Raw genomic sequence first — 17,438 nt, forward strand, 5'->3', positions numbered from 1 at the left:
TATGTTACTCAAGGAGCTCAGTCCTTTTAGCTCAACAAAGAGAAGGTTAAGAGGTGCCTTGATTGCAGTCTGTAAGTACTTGGGGAACAAATATTTGATAACTGGGTCTTCAATTTAGCAGAGAAAGGTATGACACATTCTGGTGGGTAGAAGTTGAAGCTAGGCAAATTGAGACTGGAAATAAGGTGTAAATTTTTAACAGAGAGTAGTTTACCACTGGAAGACCATACCAAAGGTCATAGTGGATTCTCTATCACTGGCAATTTTTAAATCAAGATGGGATATTTTGTAAAAGATCTGCTGTGGGCATGATTTTGAGGAAGTTCCAGGGCCTGTGTTCTACAGGAAGTCAGACTAGGTGATCACAATGGTCTCTTCTGGGCTTGGAATCTATGAATCCATGAAAATTGAGCTTTCATCATTGTTCTACAGCATGAGGCCCATTTTGCCAGAGAGGGTATATGTGATCTGACATCTCCTTTCCTTCCACTGCTGAAGAAGGAGAGTGGGCTGGCCTGTGAGCTACTAAACCTTGGAACGAGTTTGTGGCACAAAATTGCAGGAATCCATGCAGTTTACTTCCTAAAGGAGTCCCTGCTGCTTTGATGTCCAATTCACTAGTTAAAGGAATACAAACTGGGAGTGAAATCCTGGTCCCATTGGAGTCCCTTGGTCGTCTTTCAGAAATGCAGACATTCAACATGCTTATCTATGCACACATGTTCCTTTGGTGCATGTGGCATACAGCAGTAGTTCTCAACTGGGGATCTGAGGCTCCCTGCGGGGTCTTTGAGCCTTTTCGAGGGGCCGTAGGCCGTGTGTCTGAAACCTCTCAGGTTCCCTGAGCCCTGGTGCCCCTCTCCCCGGGGGCTGACATTGGGAGAGACACGAGGCTGGAGCCAGGGGCCCAGGGGCCCTGCTGCCCCGATTGAAGCCAGGAGTGACATGAGGCTGAAGCCCCGAGCCTTAGCAATCGCACATGCAGAAGCCCTGAGACCATTGCAGAGTTGGTGGGGTGCACGAGGGTGTTGGTCTCCCAAACTGCAGTGCCTTACCCAGAGAGGGGCAGTCCCAGGGGGGAGCTCCACCCCCCACCTCCTCCTCTCCTCCAGTCCCTCTTAGGCCCTGTCCTCTGGCTGGATCATAGGAGGGAAGCCAGAGCCAAACAGTGTGCGGCAGCTGCTCCTCTGGCTAGCGGTGCCATGGAGTGGGTTGCGGCTGCTCCTCAGCTTCCAGCCCTCCTTGACTGCTCATGCAACCAGTAAGAGCTGCGTGGGTGTGGGGACCCAGCTCCGAGGCCAGCAGAGCCCTCGGGGAGCAGCCACCACAGGGGGAGCTGTCCCGGCACACAGCCCCTCCCCTCCCCCTCTCCCTGCATTCTGAGCTACCCCCCTGCCCACATACTGCCCCAGCTACCCCTTCCCTGCAACCTGAGATACCTCCCAAGCCTGCACACAGCCCCTAGCTACCACTCTCCCTTCACTCTGAGCTACACCCTTCCCAGCATGCAGCCCCTAGCTAGCCCCCTTCCTGCACCCTGAACTACACCCTCACAGCACACAGTCCCTAACTACCTCCTCCCTGCACCCTGAACCACCCTCTGCCTCCACACAGCCCCTAGATACCCCCTCCCTGCACCTTGAGCTACCCCCCTCCTCACACACAGCCCCTAGATACCCCCCTCCCTGCACCCTGAGCGGTTTTCAAACTTCTTGAGCTGAGCGCCCCACCTTTGAGTTATAATTTTTGGTTGTGCCTGCCACCCCCCACAACCCAGACAGTCTGAGTGGCCTGCTGAAGTGATTCAGGGGGTGAAGGTGGTGCTCCCTCCCTGGGCCCTGCTGTGTGGTATCTGGCCGGAGCCCCGTCAGCTCTTGCCCCCCCCAAAATAGAAGTCAAATCATAATGCCTAAGGGTCCCCCCTGGCCTGGAGCTCTGAGTCCCCCGCCCCTCCAGTCCATAGGAGATTTGTCTTCACATAATTATCTCAAGATAATGCAAATGGCTTTCAGTGTTCATGGCTTGTAACGTTTATGGGGCTGACTTAAACTGTGTACCAAGTCCTCAGAGGGTTATACTGCTACCTTTTCAATATAAGTCATTTTGAAAACAGTCCACCTCGCTCTCCACTTTAGAATTAAGCTGATGACCTGGGATGCATGGGCATGCTGCAGGCTACTAAAGTAGTTAGAAGAATCTTTCTTATAAGTTAATATGCTGGCTATTGAAGAGTGAGAGTGAAGCTCTTAAAAGGACCCATTTTATGAAAACAATTCAGAAATCAAAAAGAATGTATTTCAGCTGGTCCTCATATTCCATCTGAAAATTAAATTGCATAATCCTAAACCATTTAGGAGAAATGAATCTATGAATCAATGAAATCCTGACCCAGTTGAAGTGAATGGCAGAATTCCCATTGACTTCAGTGGTGCCAGGATTTCACTCTTTGCGATTAACTATTTCTAACTTGAGGCCCATAATATAGAAATAACTGTCTTAACTATTGCATCTTGTTTTCACAGATGTGCACTGGTAACTACATATTTGTTCCATATATGATAACCCCACATAACAAAGTGTACTGCTGTGATAGCAGTTTTATGAAGGGATTAACAGAGCTTATGCAGCCCAGTTTTGAATTGCTCCTCGGGCCAATATGTTTACCTTTGGTGGATCGCTTCATTCAACTCTTGAAGGTGGCACAGGCCAGTTCAAGGTAAGATCTCCTCTCATCTCCTCCCATAAAACACACACGTTTTTATGGATATGAATTTGATATTGGTGGTAGGTTTCCTCAGGGAAATGTTAAAATTCTATAGCATTTTCCATGGAATAATTTGAATGAAAGTAACTGTTTTTTAAAAGTATTCTAAAACTATTATTTTAACTATTTTAAAAAAATATTTATTTTATTTATTTGTATTGAATTATAAGCTAGGGCCCCACTGTACTAAGCTACTGCACAAACGCATAACATAAGACAGTCCTTGCCCGAAATGTCTAAAACAATGTGTTTAATTGTAGCCAATATTTCCGGGAGTCCATTCTTAATGATATCAGGAAGGCCCGCAATCTGTACACAGGCAAAGAGCTAGCTGCAGAGCTGGCAAGGATACGACAGCGAGTGGATAATATTGAACTCTTGTCTGCGGACATCGTCATAAATTTGCTGCTGTCCTATAGAGACATTCAGGTATGACCTTGCTGTTCAGAAATAAAACGTTATTTCAGTTCTTCTTCTTCTGCAATGTAAAAGCTATGGTGTTTTTACAGAGTGTGGTAAGCAACAGGTTCATTAACAAAACAGTGCTTTTGTTACATGCATTATAGACACTATTAAAATTAATGAAAAAAAATTTTTTGACTGATGCTTTGTTGCTTTTTTTTGCAGTTACAGTGTGTGCATCTACTCGCTTGGCAGGGGTTAATAACAGACGGCTTATTGTGTTATATATGTTGCTTCTTTACAATTAATTATATGTGTGGCCATAGGTTAATGATGGCTTTTAAATTTATATCTGTAGATGAAGTGATACCGTCTCTTTAAGTTCATGAGCCTCTGGTGTATTAAGACTTTTTTTTAAAGATCAAGGGATGAATAATAATTAAGTTCAATTATATAGTAACCTTCACTAAGAGCCTGAGGGTACTTTATAATTCAAACACAATTAATCACATAATATGTCTGTCTTAATGTGAAAGATAATACAGATTCACCCTCTGAAGCCAATTTCACAGCAGTGGGACATAAATGCTAAAAGCTTCAGTTCTGTGGAAGAATATATGAATCTATATTTATGTAGTTCTGCAGACATGACTTCAGTGATTTTCATGTTAAGTGCCATGTCCCCTTATAATAAGCGGCGGAGTATGACACCAATCATAACATGAGATTGAAGAAATTGAAATCAATAAAGCCTAGTATGAATTCATAATAGATCTCTGTATGAAATTCCCAATCCACAATTTACAAGCAGAGTTTATATAGACATTTCTGGCATAAAGCACTTACAACTTCATTATTCTCCCCTTCTCTTGGAAGGAGTACGATTCCATTGTGAAATTGGTAGAAACTTTAGAAAAGCTGCCTACCTTTGACTTGGCCTCCCATCACCATGTGAAGTTTCATTATGCATTTGCACTAAACAGGTAAGAATAATTTTTCTCCTCTGTGAAATAATAATCTGATTTATTGTTTTACTTCAAACTCTCCACGGGGCATGGTGATCCCATTGCAAGACCCCCTTCTGGAATCTTCTCACACAGGTCTTAGTCCCATGTATTGCACTGAAGCATTTTCAAGACTCTCTGAATTCCATTTTCAACTAAATTTCCTTCCCCTTCTGTGCCCTCAAATTCCATTTCACCCTTCTTCATTCTTCCTCCTTCAGTGTGAGAGTTTAGTTCGTCTTACCATGTGTGTAAATCAGTATTTAACTTTGCTTTCCGCACCTGATTTTGTGCAAACAGAAAATATGAGGTGGGACAAAGGCCAAGTAAATGTTCCATAAAATGCACTCAAATTAATAAGGAGCATAATTTTGTCAGGGTGCTGGAGGTACAACATGGTAGCAATCCCACTGGTTTAGACAGCCTCATGTCTAAGTATTATCTATTCCCATTTCAGGGGACAGAAGGATAAGTAATGCTAACGGAGTGCAAAAAGTAAACCCTCCTGTCACCTTAAGCAAAGCAAAACATCAGACAGAAGATTTAGTTCATTTTTAAAAATTTCTTTTAATCTCCCTCCCACTGTTTGCTAGCACATACGTAATGTGCCATATGCTGTGCTATATATGGCTTTTATGGGTTAAACAGGAAATAAGATTTTTTGCATGACAGTCCAGAAATACTGGCCACTGAACAAGACATTAAAATGGGATTTTCAAAAGAGCTCAGTAAGGAACTCTGCTCCCTTGCTCTGCTATCAGTCAGGTCAATGGGAGTTGTACCACTGACTTCCATGAGAAAAGAGTTAGGCCAACTATGAGCGTTTTTTGAATAGCTCACATGAAATATAGAAAATCTCATAACAGTAAAGGCTAAGATCAGCCTTTATTATCAGGGAAAAGCAACAAGCTTTGAACACCATATATTCCCCCATCAAAGAGATTCAGAACTGTCCATCTATTAAAATTATTGCAGGGCTTTGGAGCTGTGCTCCAGCTCCGCTCCAGCTCCAGGCAAAAACCTGCAGCTCCACTGCTCCGGATAAGGTGACCAGTTGTCCTGATTTTATTGAGACAGTCCCGATTTTTGGGTCTTTTTCTTCTATAGGCTCCTATTACTCCCCACCCCCTGTTCTGATTTTTCACACTTGCTGTCTGGTCACCCTAGCTCCGGAGCTGCTCCGTGCTCCAGCTCCAGGCTTCTCTCCAAAGCCCTGAATTATTGTGAGATGATATTGTAGATGACAAGCTGAAAAATTAGGGACAATTCTTTTTGTTAGAAATGAATGCTGTCTACCATTGTTCAGCCTGAGGAAAAGATCCAAGCCCTTTCTAGCTATCATACAGCAAGCATATATGCTATGCCCTGTATGTTAATTATAGCATGCCACACATACGCACAGTACTTTGCAGAAAACTAAAGAACCTTTGCATACTCTTTGGTGGCATGTACCTGCCACTTTAAAATTTCCTGCATGAAGCACTATGGACACTTATGGTGCTTTATAAATAAATAGTAATTTAGACCCTATAGGTAACATTTTCAAAAGCATCTAAGACACTTTTGAATATGGTACTTAGGCTCCTAAATCACTTAGGTGCTTTTGGAAATTTTGCTCTACACCTGGAGTATAATCCTCTCAGGCAGACCCTTATGTGGCCATGCACGTTCCATTGACTATAATGGGACTCCTCACAGATGTTAGGCTCTACCCTTTGCAGTTCTGATTGCAGGATGGTATCTGACATATAGGCTTTTTGCACAGTAGCTAGAAAGGTGTCCAGATATAATTTCACCTCTTTTCTTTCTCCAGATTGTAAATTCAGCTGGAATCAGCGGTAGCTATGAATATGGTCTCACTTTATGGTGTGTGCTTAAGTCAGTGAGGAGCGTTCTGCTCGTGCTCAGTGTTAATGTTCTCCCTTTTGGGAGGTGTTTCCTCTTGTAAGTTGTCTGAGTGGTGACTGTGAGATTTCTGGAAGTGTTACTCAATATTTGTGCAAGTAGCAATGATGTTGACTGTGGAAGTAACAGTGTCCTGCACGTCTAGTCTAGAAATGAGGTGTTAAGTGTTGGTCGTTATTAAGAAGGAGTAGAGCAGCTCTTGGTCAGAATCAGTCAGAAACAAACCAAGTTTTTAGGAGGGTGTGGATCATGGAAGAAAGAACCAAAGGAAAAACATAGTGGAAACCTCTGTCTGAGGAGAGCAATGAAAGCATAAAATGGTTCATTTCTCATCACAAAATATTCTCATGCTTTGTTAATTTTGCTCATTGTCCTATGAAGTCCAAGTTATAGACAGTCAACCAGGTAAGACTAATAGCCAGCCAGTGAGAAATCTAGAGGGGTTATCCAGCCCAGTTCCCATTCTGAGAATGAACAGTTATATAATGGAGCTCAGCCAAAAGTGATGAAGTGGCCAAATACATCCCCTTTTCTCTTCACACCAGTGGTGATCATGAGAAGGTGGGATGAAGAATGCTCTGAACAATTAGTCAAGTCCTGCTGCTGACAGGTCAAAACAGCAATGCAGACATAGATTGCCCACAACCATCAGTCAGAGACAGGAGCTTCCAACTGCTCATCAGCAGTAAGCAGGGATGGGAGAGTCTGCACAAAACAAAAAAGGGAACCAACCGCTGTTCCATCCTGGAACCACGTATGGAGTTTACAGCAGGCATAGAGCTATGGCAGTGTACCCCGTCTGGCTAACTCAAATGAAGAGGAAGACAGGTGGGCTGAAATTTGGAATGGGGTACTTGGGAGGTGGAGAATCTGTGTAGTTCCTGTCCACAGAACAGAGTTTATGTATTTGCTTTCTTACCAGGTCGATACAATTGTATAGGTTGGCTGAGTGCACAGTTGTGTATAGCCTACTGTGCTTATGTGCTCCAGAAAGCAGTATATATCATCTGCTGCAACGCAGTTCATTGTTTTGCAGATATTTTTTCTTCTTTGCACACTTAGAGATCACTTAGTTCCATTTAATTTAAACATGTCCTACTCTGTAGCTTTCTTTTTCAGCCACATTTCATGAGCTCTTGTGAGTACCATGGAGGAAGCAGATTTGGTGTCCAGTTCCAAATCCTATGCTAAGCAGCTTGACGGTTGCTTCAAGTCAGTGGTTTGCATTGCAGGGACAATGTGCTTTTTGGCTAGCTCACCTTATCAGGAGTTTGCACAGCTGCTATAGAAAGGGAGCTTGCATGAAAAATGATTGTTGATGTATTTTTATATTTGTTTTGTTTTTGCAGATTTAGCTGATACAGTTTTGAGAAGCCATTCAGCACCTGCTTTGGCCTTTAAAAAACCAAAATCCTAAAAATACAGAGTCCAAGTGATTAGCTTCAAGAGAGAGAAACTTGTTAGTTTTGAACTAACCCAATCCATTTTTTTAAAGTTCTGTTCACAAGCCTAAAGTCCTTAGTCCCTAAACTTCTAACATTGAGAAAACAGAGCTCTGTGATATATGTGGCTTTTAGGAACTATCTCTCTGACGTGCGAATAATATTTTGAAGGGCACTTGCAATAAGTCCTTGTCGAGGTATTAAGGCAAAACTTGGGAGTGATGCAGCTTGCATGAACATGACCCGTTGTACTTGAATGTCCACAATCCTTTTTTCTTTCTTGGTGTTCTTTGTGGGCCTAATTTCTTACTTGAGCAAAACTCCAATCCTAGTGGTGAAGGCCTTAAAAAAATTGCATGATTCTTTAGTTAACAGACTGCTGAAGCAATCTAACTGTTCTGATCTGCACATGCTTTTCTTCAGACTCAGCTGCATTTGTAGTTAAAAATTAACCTGTGACATAGCTGAAAGTATGATCTGCTTCCCTCTATTGATCTCTTATGCTTGATGCAAATCCCAGCGATGCAGATTCAAAGTCAGGATACAATTCACAAAGGCAAGAATATTCCCTTATTACATCTCCATTTAAGTAGAGTTTGTTTTATGATGGTCCCAATCCTGCTCACATTGAAGCCTATGGGATTTTTGCCAGTTGACTTTAATGGAAACATCATAGAAATGTAGGGCTGGAGCGGACCTCAAAAGGTCGTCATGTCCAGCTCCCTGCACTGAGGTTGGACCATGTAAACCTAGACATCTACTCAGTTCTCCAAAAAACAAACAAATGGGCAAAACCAAAGACGACTGAGAATATTTTGTGCTGAGAAATGAACCATTTTGCTATTTCATTGCAGAATTAAGTCATATTTAAACAAAATTTAAAACTTTGATAGTGAAGAGTATCCAAACCATGAGTCATCAGGAAGTATCTAATGCTCACAGTATGTCGTGTATTCATAGGAAATAATTTTTCTTGTGAGTTATATTACTCCTATAGTCCTTTTATTTTTATTTTCCTGGGAATTTGATGTGTTTAGGGTATTCATTTTATGCTCGAAAGATAGAGGGGGACAAGAGAGCTTACAATTCAAATTAAAAATCATTGTTTCTCTCCTAATACATTAAGGAACGTGCACTTGCTTAGTGTTTCTTATCATGCAATGTGAGAACTGCAGCTGTTTTTTTGTTTTGTTTTTTCTCATAAAGTAATAGTTGGATCAAAGTGGTATGTTGTTGGAGAGAGTTTATAAAATGATGCAAAAAGTGGCCCTTCCTAAAGGGGAAAAAGGTCCATAGCCTGGTTCTGAGAGATATGTTTCACCAGCCAAAAATGTATGCATGTATCAATGCCGTGTAAGAAAATCTTGGGAAGTTCTCTAGTGGTTTTAAGTGGAAATATTCATCTGTGTATTTTTTTAATAGGCGAAATCTACCTGGTGATAGACAGAAAGCTTTAGAAATTATGATACCCCTGGTACAACGTGAAACTCAGGTAGCTTCAGATATGTACTGCCTGGTGGGACGAATCTACAAAGATATGTTTTTGGACTCTGGCTTTACAGACATAGAAAGCAGAGACAATGGGACGTCCTGGTAAGTGTTCTTGCTCTTTCTCTCTCTTTGGATTAAAAATACCCCCAAATCTTACTTAAGGCTTAATTTTTCACAAAGGAGGTATTACAACACTAACCCCAACATTTACAATTCTAAAATGTCCATATTAAAGCTCTTATTCTATCACATGAGCATAGTTTATTCATTGGGGTGAGTGAGTCCTCTGTCCATAAATCCATCTCCAGGAACTTATTATAACATTCTTTACCCCTGAGTAACTTCAAATAGCCCTCACCTTAGGAATTTTCCTTTCTTCTTCCCCAAAGATGTGGAATTTCCCCCTAAATTGCTGTAATCTGAAGCCCAGGATGGGCGATAGTTAGTTAGTCCTGGACCACTGACAGATTTGAGAGCTGATAATCAGTGACCCTGCGTAGGTTTGGAAGTGGGAGCTTTCTACTGCTGGTAAAGGGGAATTTCTTTGCTTTCCAATGGGATGAACAATATTTGAATCTACCTTAGGAATGTCCTGAAATATCAGATTGTGATGATATTTATGTATAGACAAGTTACCTTAGGTCACTTTTAAAGGTGTATTAAAAGTATTAGTTCTAATATTCTTCTCCTTCAGAGGTCTATAAATTTGGACTCATGACACTAAGGGAATCTAGTTGTCCTAGTGGAGAGAGAGCAAAAATGGTCTCAAAATAATTAAAAACTCTCAATTCAAGAGTGTTTATTTTATGATACATAACTGATAGAATGTGTGGTGTAGTGTAACATAGTATCGGCACTTGGGTGGGGTGAACCACTCAACTCATTTGTGACTTCCCTGCTTGTGACTTGCATGCCTGTCCTATATTCGTGACAACAAAACGGTTACACCATCGTGTAGTATAGGGTGACCAGATAGCAAGTTTGAAAAATCAAGACGGGAGTGGGGGGTAATAGGAGCCTATATAAGAGAGAGCCCTCAAAATCGGGACTGTCCCTATAAAATCAGGACATCTCATAGACTCATAGACTCATAGACTCATAGGTCAGAAGGGACCAATCTGATCATCTAGTCTGACCTCGTGCACAAGGCAGGCCACAGAACCCCACCCATCCAATTTTGTACAACCCCTATCCCAGGACCGAGTTATTGAAATCCTCAAAAATGGTTTGAAGACCTCAAGCTGCAGAGACACCACCAGCAAGCGACCCGTGCCCCACGCTGCAGGGGAAGGCGAAAAACCTCCAGGGCACCTGCCAATCCGCCCTGGAGGAAAATTCCTTCCCGACCCCAAATATGGCGATCACCCTAGTGTAGTATGCCTACACTACATTACATAGAAAGACATGCTACTGTTTGTCCTGTGTGTTTTGTGTCTGGACTGTACTGTCTGACTAATTTAGGGCAGGCACTGAGTTTTTCTGTGGTTTTGTAGTTTAATACCATACTGAACATACTGAGAGCTCTCACTAAATGAGAATAGATCATTGCTCTGTCTCCCTTATTTTGTCTGTTGAGCTTTTAGTTGCTGAGATGAGCACACTGAGGTATCAGCCTCAGTTGTAGATTTTTGCCATCATGGGCTTCTTTCCTTTCAATTAATTTGTAAATGTACACAATGTGTGCTTAGCTTGTGTGTGTTCTTTATATCAGATTCTAGTTCTGGTCCTATAACCACCGGCTTCCAGGCTTTGTGTGTGTGTGTGTGTGTAAGTGCAGTTGAGAATTTAACAGCAAATTTCTTTTTTCTATATTTTCTGTATACTTTTAGTGCAGGGGGCAGTTCATGATAGAAGTATGTTTAAACAATCTCAGTTTTTAAACACCTCTAATACATTACAGATATGTGGCTACTACTGAATCTTTAAATGCCGTTGGAAAGTAAGAATATAGCTCATAACTTTCGATTTTTAAAAAAAAGTGTCATTCACTAATTCCTCTGAGCCATGGCCATTATGAGATTTTTCAAGATTGTCATTTCAATACCTCCCCCCCTTTTTGGGGGGTGAGCTGAGGTTAAGGTAGATAAAATGATAGACTTTAATATAAAGCTGGGCACTGTGATGGGTGAAGTGGTATAAATAATATTGAGTTCATTGTTAAATTATTTGCTTTTTCCTTGTTCATTCATAGCTATGAAGAGAGAAGCAGTGAGAGGCTCAAACATAACTAACCTAAGAGCAACCAATAGGTTCAAACTGTTTTTAAATAATCATAATATTTAACGCTTAAGGAGCTTTTTAATTACAGGCGTCTTAAAGTGCTTAATTATGTTGAAGTAAGCATTATTATCCCCATTTTACAGATAGGGGAACTGGGACATAGAAGTCAAGTGATTTCCCCAAAATCACAAAGCAAGTCAGTGGCAAAGCTAATTACCTGCCTGTGCATAAAAGAATATTAAACACTGTCTCACTCTTTGGTTCAGTAGCCCAGGAGGGTCTGTTCTCTAATACACAGTAGTAGAAATGCTGATGGTACATCCAGGAAAGAATAGGCAGACTTGTACATAGTGATTTCATTAGCGATGTCACTGTTACTGTAGCTATAACATTATGTATATTATGACTTATAAAACAGAATTTTGTTCTCTCTGTGAGAGGAAAAAATGAAATCATATTATTCTGGATGCTTGTGTGTGTGTGTGTGTGTGTGTGTGTGTGTGTGTGTGTGTGTTGGTAATCACATTTCCTCTAGCTAAAAGCCAAAGAATCATTTTTACAACCAGCTAGTAGTGTGAAAAATGTTTGGCCTATTTCAGAGAAGGAAAGAGGGAAGGAAGTACCCTTTCTTAACATAAAAGATGGAAGGACATAAACCTTTCCTATAAATATGAGAATAGCGATACCAGGTTAATTAACTGACCCTTTTTTTGTCAGACTGTTGCATTACTGATATTGTAAATCAGATCCGCCGATAAATCAGTCTTTTCTATCCAAATCCTTGCTTTTTTACCTCTCTAATTCAATTTTTTTTTTTAAAAATTAAGATGCTTTTTTCACTGCCTTTACAAATCCCAAAGCAGCAAAAAACTGCAGAGTCTATTTACAGGTCCCCTATAAAATGAGACATTGTCTGTAGCGAGTTTCAATGTCAGTGCTGTAACATTTTCCTAAACGTTAGCTTTCATTATCTTGGTGGCATTTGTAATTACCTCACTTGACATGGTGTCATAACCTTAGATACAGATTTTTAAAACCTGACCTCCTGCTTTGCACTTAAAGTTTGCAGATAAAAATAAGTGAGGGTGCAGCTTTGTGCTCACAATTCTGTGTGGGCACAACCAATGATATTTAAAGCTTGCATACACACAGCAGTTGTACACATTTAACGTAAATCAGCTTAGTTAAACTGGTGCAACTTTTGTGTTTGAACCATATCTGTCCAAAAAAGGTTATTTCACTTTAGAATGACAGTACAGTTGCAGAAGTAAACTCAGTTATCCTCAGAATTGATCTCTCAGGATAGGCCAGGGTTAAAACATATTAACAAAGCAGTGTAGTGATATTTTCGCTGCCTGTGGGATGTCTTTCTTGTATATAAATAGAAGACTTCAGTTTTCAAGACTTTTACACCAACTCCTACAAGAAATACTAACTGCATTTTTTTTTAAAGTAGCTGCTATGCTGATTTGGTCCAAACAAGATCTTCCCTTGCTTCCCTTGTCTTGTCCTTTTCCAATCTTTAGGTTCTGGATGGTGGGTGCACCTGTATGGGCAGATTCTCTGCTTAGGTTAATTTACATTTCCTTTGTCTGTGTGCTTTTATCCTGTTTATTGTGTGAGTGTCTCTACATTTTAAACAGATGCCTAGCAGCTATCTTCATTTTTAAGAACTAAGAGTATACGGGTCAAACTTGGGCATATTTAGACAGTGTTGTGTAGAAGAAATGAAATACTGTTTAGAAATCCAGAGTTGTAGTTACAAACAGGCTTCTATGTATTTGGAACAACAACAACAACAACAAAAATGTTGTTCCCCTTTTCTTATTATTTCATCAGTATTTTTCTTCTCTTTTCCTGTCCATTGTATGTTGAAGGTAGCACAAAAGATCAGTAGAGAAATAAGGATTCCAAACCTCAAAGCAGCTGTAGCACTAAGCAAAGCAAGAAAAAGGCCTGAGTGTGAAATGCTTTATGGCAATCAAGCTATTCATTCTAGTTAATGAGTTTGGGACTGGTGGGAGGATTTTTTTGTTTATATTTTACTAGAAGTGAATGTTTTGCTAGCATATATTTCCTTCCTCGTTTCATTCAGTCTCACAGTGCAAAAGTAAAGACAGATGATCAAAGTACAGAGCAAATAAGTCTTCATCACTCATCTTGACTTTCAGGGTCTGTTTGCCGATCTCATTAGAGTTCTAGACTGCTCTCTGTAAATCAAGCAGCAAGTTCAACAGGCAAAATTCAACAGCGTTTGCATTTTAAATACTAGTCTTAATGTTGTTTTTTTTTTGAGATGGGGCAGTGAGTGTGTGTGTGTGTGTGTGTGTGTGTGTGTGTGTGAGAGAGAGAGAGATGGGAGAAGGATATATAAATGTTGGACTCCTAAAAATAAGCAGGAAGCATGAGTGGAGAACAGTATAGTATTTGTACTTGAATGGATGGTTCTAATTGTACAAATGGAAGCTAAGCACTTATAGTACCTAAACCTGTAATTATCTCCTTGTTAGATTGCATTATTTAGAATATTATAGAATATCAGGGTTGGAAAGGACCTCAGGAGATCTAGTCCAACCCCCTGCTCAAAACAGGACCAATCCCCAAACTTCTTTTTTTTAACCTCAGGTTCCTAAATGGCCCCCTCAAGGACTGAACTCACAACCCTGGGTTTAGCAAGCTAATGCTCAAACCACTGAGCTATCCCTCTCCCACAGTAAGTAATTTAGAAAGTAAACTTGTGTGTTTGTTTTTTCTAGGTTCAAGAAGGCATTTGAGTCAGAGCCAACATTGCAATCAGGAATCAATTATGCAGTACTCCTACTGGCAGCTGGACACCAGTTTGATACTTCTTTTGAGCTACGGAAAGTTGGTAATTAATAGCTTACTGATTCACAGGCAAATCAAATCCATGATCTCTCCCCATCCCACCCCCACACTATTATAGGGGAAACAATCTAATGGATGTATTAAGAGTACTTTGATAGTGAGTAATTGAACACTTCAACTGCTTTTCTTATTAAAAAGGTTTGGCATCGAGCCTCCCTGGTGATCCTGAGTTTAGCGCACTGGTGGAGACCTGGTTCAGTTCTCTGGGCCCTATCTCTTGCTGCCTGGGTAGCAGAGGGTATAGTGACCTCATCACGTGCTCACTTTGCAGTTGACCTAGGAATGAATTTGGTAGTCCCTGAAGTGGCATGTTACTACCAGTGTGCGAGGTAAATCACTGTGATACAGGACAGTGGGGACAATGAACTGAAAGTCATCCTAGCAATGGGAAAAATATGCCTTTGACTTCCAGCGGGGTAGGATGGGAGAGAAGAGATTCAATTTCTGTTTGCCTTTTGTGCATTGGTTTAGTTGTACATACCACTTTTATGGTATGATCTTGTAAGATCTAAGGAGATATGCAAAGTCAAGGCTAGCCAATAGTACTTGCATATATATTACAATATAATCTCTGTAGGTGGCAGTCTTCCCTGTCAATCTGTTTAATCAGAGCTTCTTTGTCAGGATCTGGATAATATAAACATCCTATTGGGACATGTGGCCAGGGACTCACTTTCAGGGGCTGCTCCAGGCCCCAGCACACCAAGCGCGTGCTTGGGGCGGCATGCTGCAGGGGGGCTCTCTGCCGGTCGCCGGGAGGGCGGCAGGCGGCTCCGGTGGACCTCCTGCAGGCACACCTGCAGAGGGTCCGCTGGTCCCATGGCTCCGGTAGTCCCCCAAAGCCGCGGGACCAGCGGACCCTCCGCAGGCATGCCTGCGGGAGGTCCACCGGAGCCGCCTGCCACCCTCCCGGCGACTGGCAGAGCGCCCCCCGTGGCATACCGCCCTTCTTGGGGCGGTGAAATGTCTAGAGCCGCCCCTGCTCCTTTTCAAATCCATATTAATGGAACACTCTTGACACATCATTCTAGATAATAAGATTGGTAGAAAGTAACATTTGATGTGATGGAGGCCATTAAATTGTTCTGTATTAACTTCTAAAACATATATACATATAAAATTGTTTTACATGATATGACATTCCATTTTATACATGCATTTAAAGTGCCAGTTAAATTCATGCACAGAGAAAAGGATGTTTATACATCTGTTATACAATCTGTTATAAAACTTTTTTTCCCATTTGTACTTCCTAAGACACATGCAAACTCATGCGAAAATGCCATTTTTGTTATTAGGGCTATTTCTTTCTCCGCAGAATGTTGCTGAATATTGCTGTAGTGAATCAGTATTCCAGCTAAGCATCAGATAGTGGGGATTTTTTATAGATGCAACATAAACCCATGAACCTACCCACTTTTGGTCATTACATCTCTGATGGTACTTTTCAGAGTTAATTCCACTGTCACAAGAAAGTGCCAACCTGCATAATTTTTATTTTCCTATCTAAAAAGCCTCCCTTAGTTTCAAGTGGAGGTTACTCTTAATTAGAGCTGTTCAAAAATCTGCCAGTGGAATAGTTTTCCGTCTGGAAAAATGCTGATTTGACAGAACTGAAACATTTTGAATATATTGTCCAAATGTTGATGGGACATTGTTGAAATATTTCATTTCAACAAGATCACATTATTTTGTTTTTGAATTCACTGGAGTTTTCTGTTAAAATTATAATGTAAAAGTCAAAACAAAGTAAAAATGAAATGTTTTGTCCTTATTGAAAAGAAATATTTTAGAATATTTAATTTAACAAAAAATCCGAAGATATTTTGACTTTTCATCTCAATTTGAGATTAAATTTTTTTTTGAAAAATTTTGGAACTTCCCGTTAGAGGGAAATTCCATTTTTCAGCCTCCTCTAGTGGCCTTGGCCAGACATACTCTGCTGTTCCTCACACAGAGACTAACTTGTACAGGTAGAAGAGGGCCCTTTTTAAGAGAGACAACCCCACCTCCCAGCTCAGTATCGGCAACAATAGCATTTTAGAGAAGGGGAGAGTGGGGACAGGGATATTATAGAGACAAGATGGGTGAGGTAATATTTGTTATCGTCTATATTTTAAAGATATTTTAAAAAGATATCACCTCACCCATCTTGTCTCTCTACTGTCTTCGGACTAAGAGGGCTAGAATAACATTGCATACAATATAGGGATATTATGCTGATGTATTTTTAAGATGATGACATTTTGGAGGGTGGAGAATATATGGCGATGGCTGTTGCTGTAGGACTGATGATGTGAATCTTGGGTTATTTTGTGGCATGTGGGGATTTGAGGTATTGATTTGGTGTGGTGCGCTGTTTAGGGATATGCCAGCTATTTAGTTTCTTTAGGCATTTTGCCCTCCTGTGACAGCAAGAGCCACTATTAGATTATCACATGTGGTTGTCTCAACTCATGGCTCTCCATACTCTGGAGTAGATTTTGGGTTGGATTTTTTTATCCATAGCATTGATACAGTGCCATCACCTCCTACTCAAGTCTAAGTTCTTACGTCCATGACTGTGTGGGAGGCAGAAAAAAAATGTTTTGCCTCCAGCATAGCATCTGCAGATTTTCACTCAGCAACTCTGTTTTGGGTTGTGGACATCCTGGTTAATATGAGCTACGTTTACTGAGTGATTTATTTGAGTCTCTCCTATTATAAGGCCATTTCTTGATGCACAGACACTTCCACTCTAATCAATTGGTTTTGGACCAAACTGCTTGCATTCCAGGAAGTTAGGGCAATATCTCAAAGGCACAAATGCTAAGCCCTCTCTTCTTAAGTTTTGTCCAGTGTCGCTCACTGACTGTGTTTGGAGAATTTCATAGGACAGCCTGACTTTGAATCCTTGATGCTCATGGTTGGTGAAGATCAATAGGGAGGAACTACACTATCTGCTGGTGGAGTTTGTCAGCATCTTCTTTGAAGAGGGCAAGATGTTCATCACTCTTAAGAAAGCACTTGTTCAGCCTCTGCTTAAAAACTTTGGTTCCGGCAGTCTTTCCTGTTACCCACCTGTGTCTATTCTTCTGTGTGTTATTAAGATTATTGAAAATGTTGTGACGCATCATCTTCCACAGATAACAGTGTCTTCTCTTTTATTCTGTTTTATATAGGTTTAGACACTGTCCTCATCACTGTAGTATCTGGGCACCTTCCAGTAGCGCATTAAGCAATGTGACTAACTTCTGTCATGGATTTTTGTTTCCTCATCCTCTCCCCAGTGGGAGAGGTGTGGGCTGTGAAGTATCTTGTTTTGGTAGGATTATAGTGTTTTGT

The 17,438-nt window shown here is 40.9% G+C and overlaps 2 protein-coding genes across 2 annotated transcripts in view; one reads left to right on the forward strand and one right to left on the reverse strand.

The window, feature by feature from the left end:
• The window catches only part of MAP3K5 (mitogen-activated protein kinase kinase kinase 5), a 171,210-nt gene that overhangs the window by 83,412 nt on the left and 70,360 nt on the right, over positions 1-17,438 (forward strand). The window contains exons 4-8 of the mRNA XM_050949459.1: positions 2,523-2,716; positions 3,025-3,193; positions 4,043-4,149; positions 8,940-9,110; positions 13,985-14,097. Of these exons, the coding sequence (XP_050805416.1) occupies positions 2,523-2,716; positions 3,025-3,193; positions 4,043-4,149; positions 8,940-9,110; positions 13,985-14,097 (754 nt within the window). The remainder of the gene's footprint in view (positions 1-2,522; positions 2,717-3,024; positions 3,194-4,042; positions 4,150-8,939; positions 9,111-13,984; positions 14,098-17,438) is intronic.
• Positions 12,632-17,438, reverse strand: part of PDE7B (phosphodiesterase 7B) — a 708,282-nt gene continuing 703,475 nt past the window's right edge. The window contains exon 13 of the transcript XR_007773895.1: positions 12,632-12,644. The gene's annotated coding sequence lies outside the window, so the exon portion shown is untranslated. The remainder of the gene's footprint in view (positions 12,645-17,438) is intronic.

The sequence above is a fragment of the Gopherus flavomarginatus genome, chromosome 4 (assembly GCF_025201925.1).
Source record: "Gopherus flavomarginatus isolate rGopFla2 chromosome 4, rGopFla2.mat.asm, whole genome shotgun sequence".
Classification (NCBI taxonomy): domain Eukaryota; kingdom Metazoa; phylum Chordata; order Testudines; family Testudinidae; genus Gopherus; species Gopherus flavomarginatus.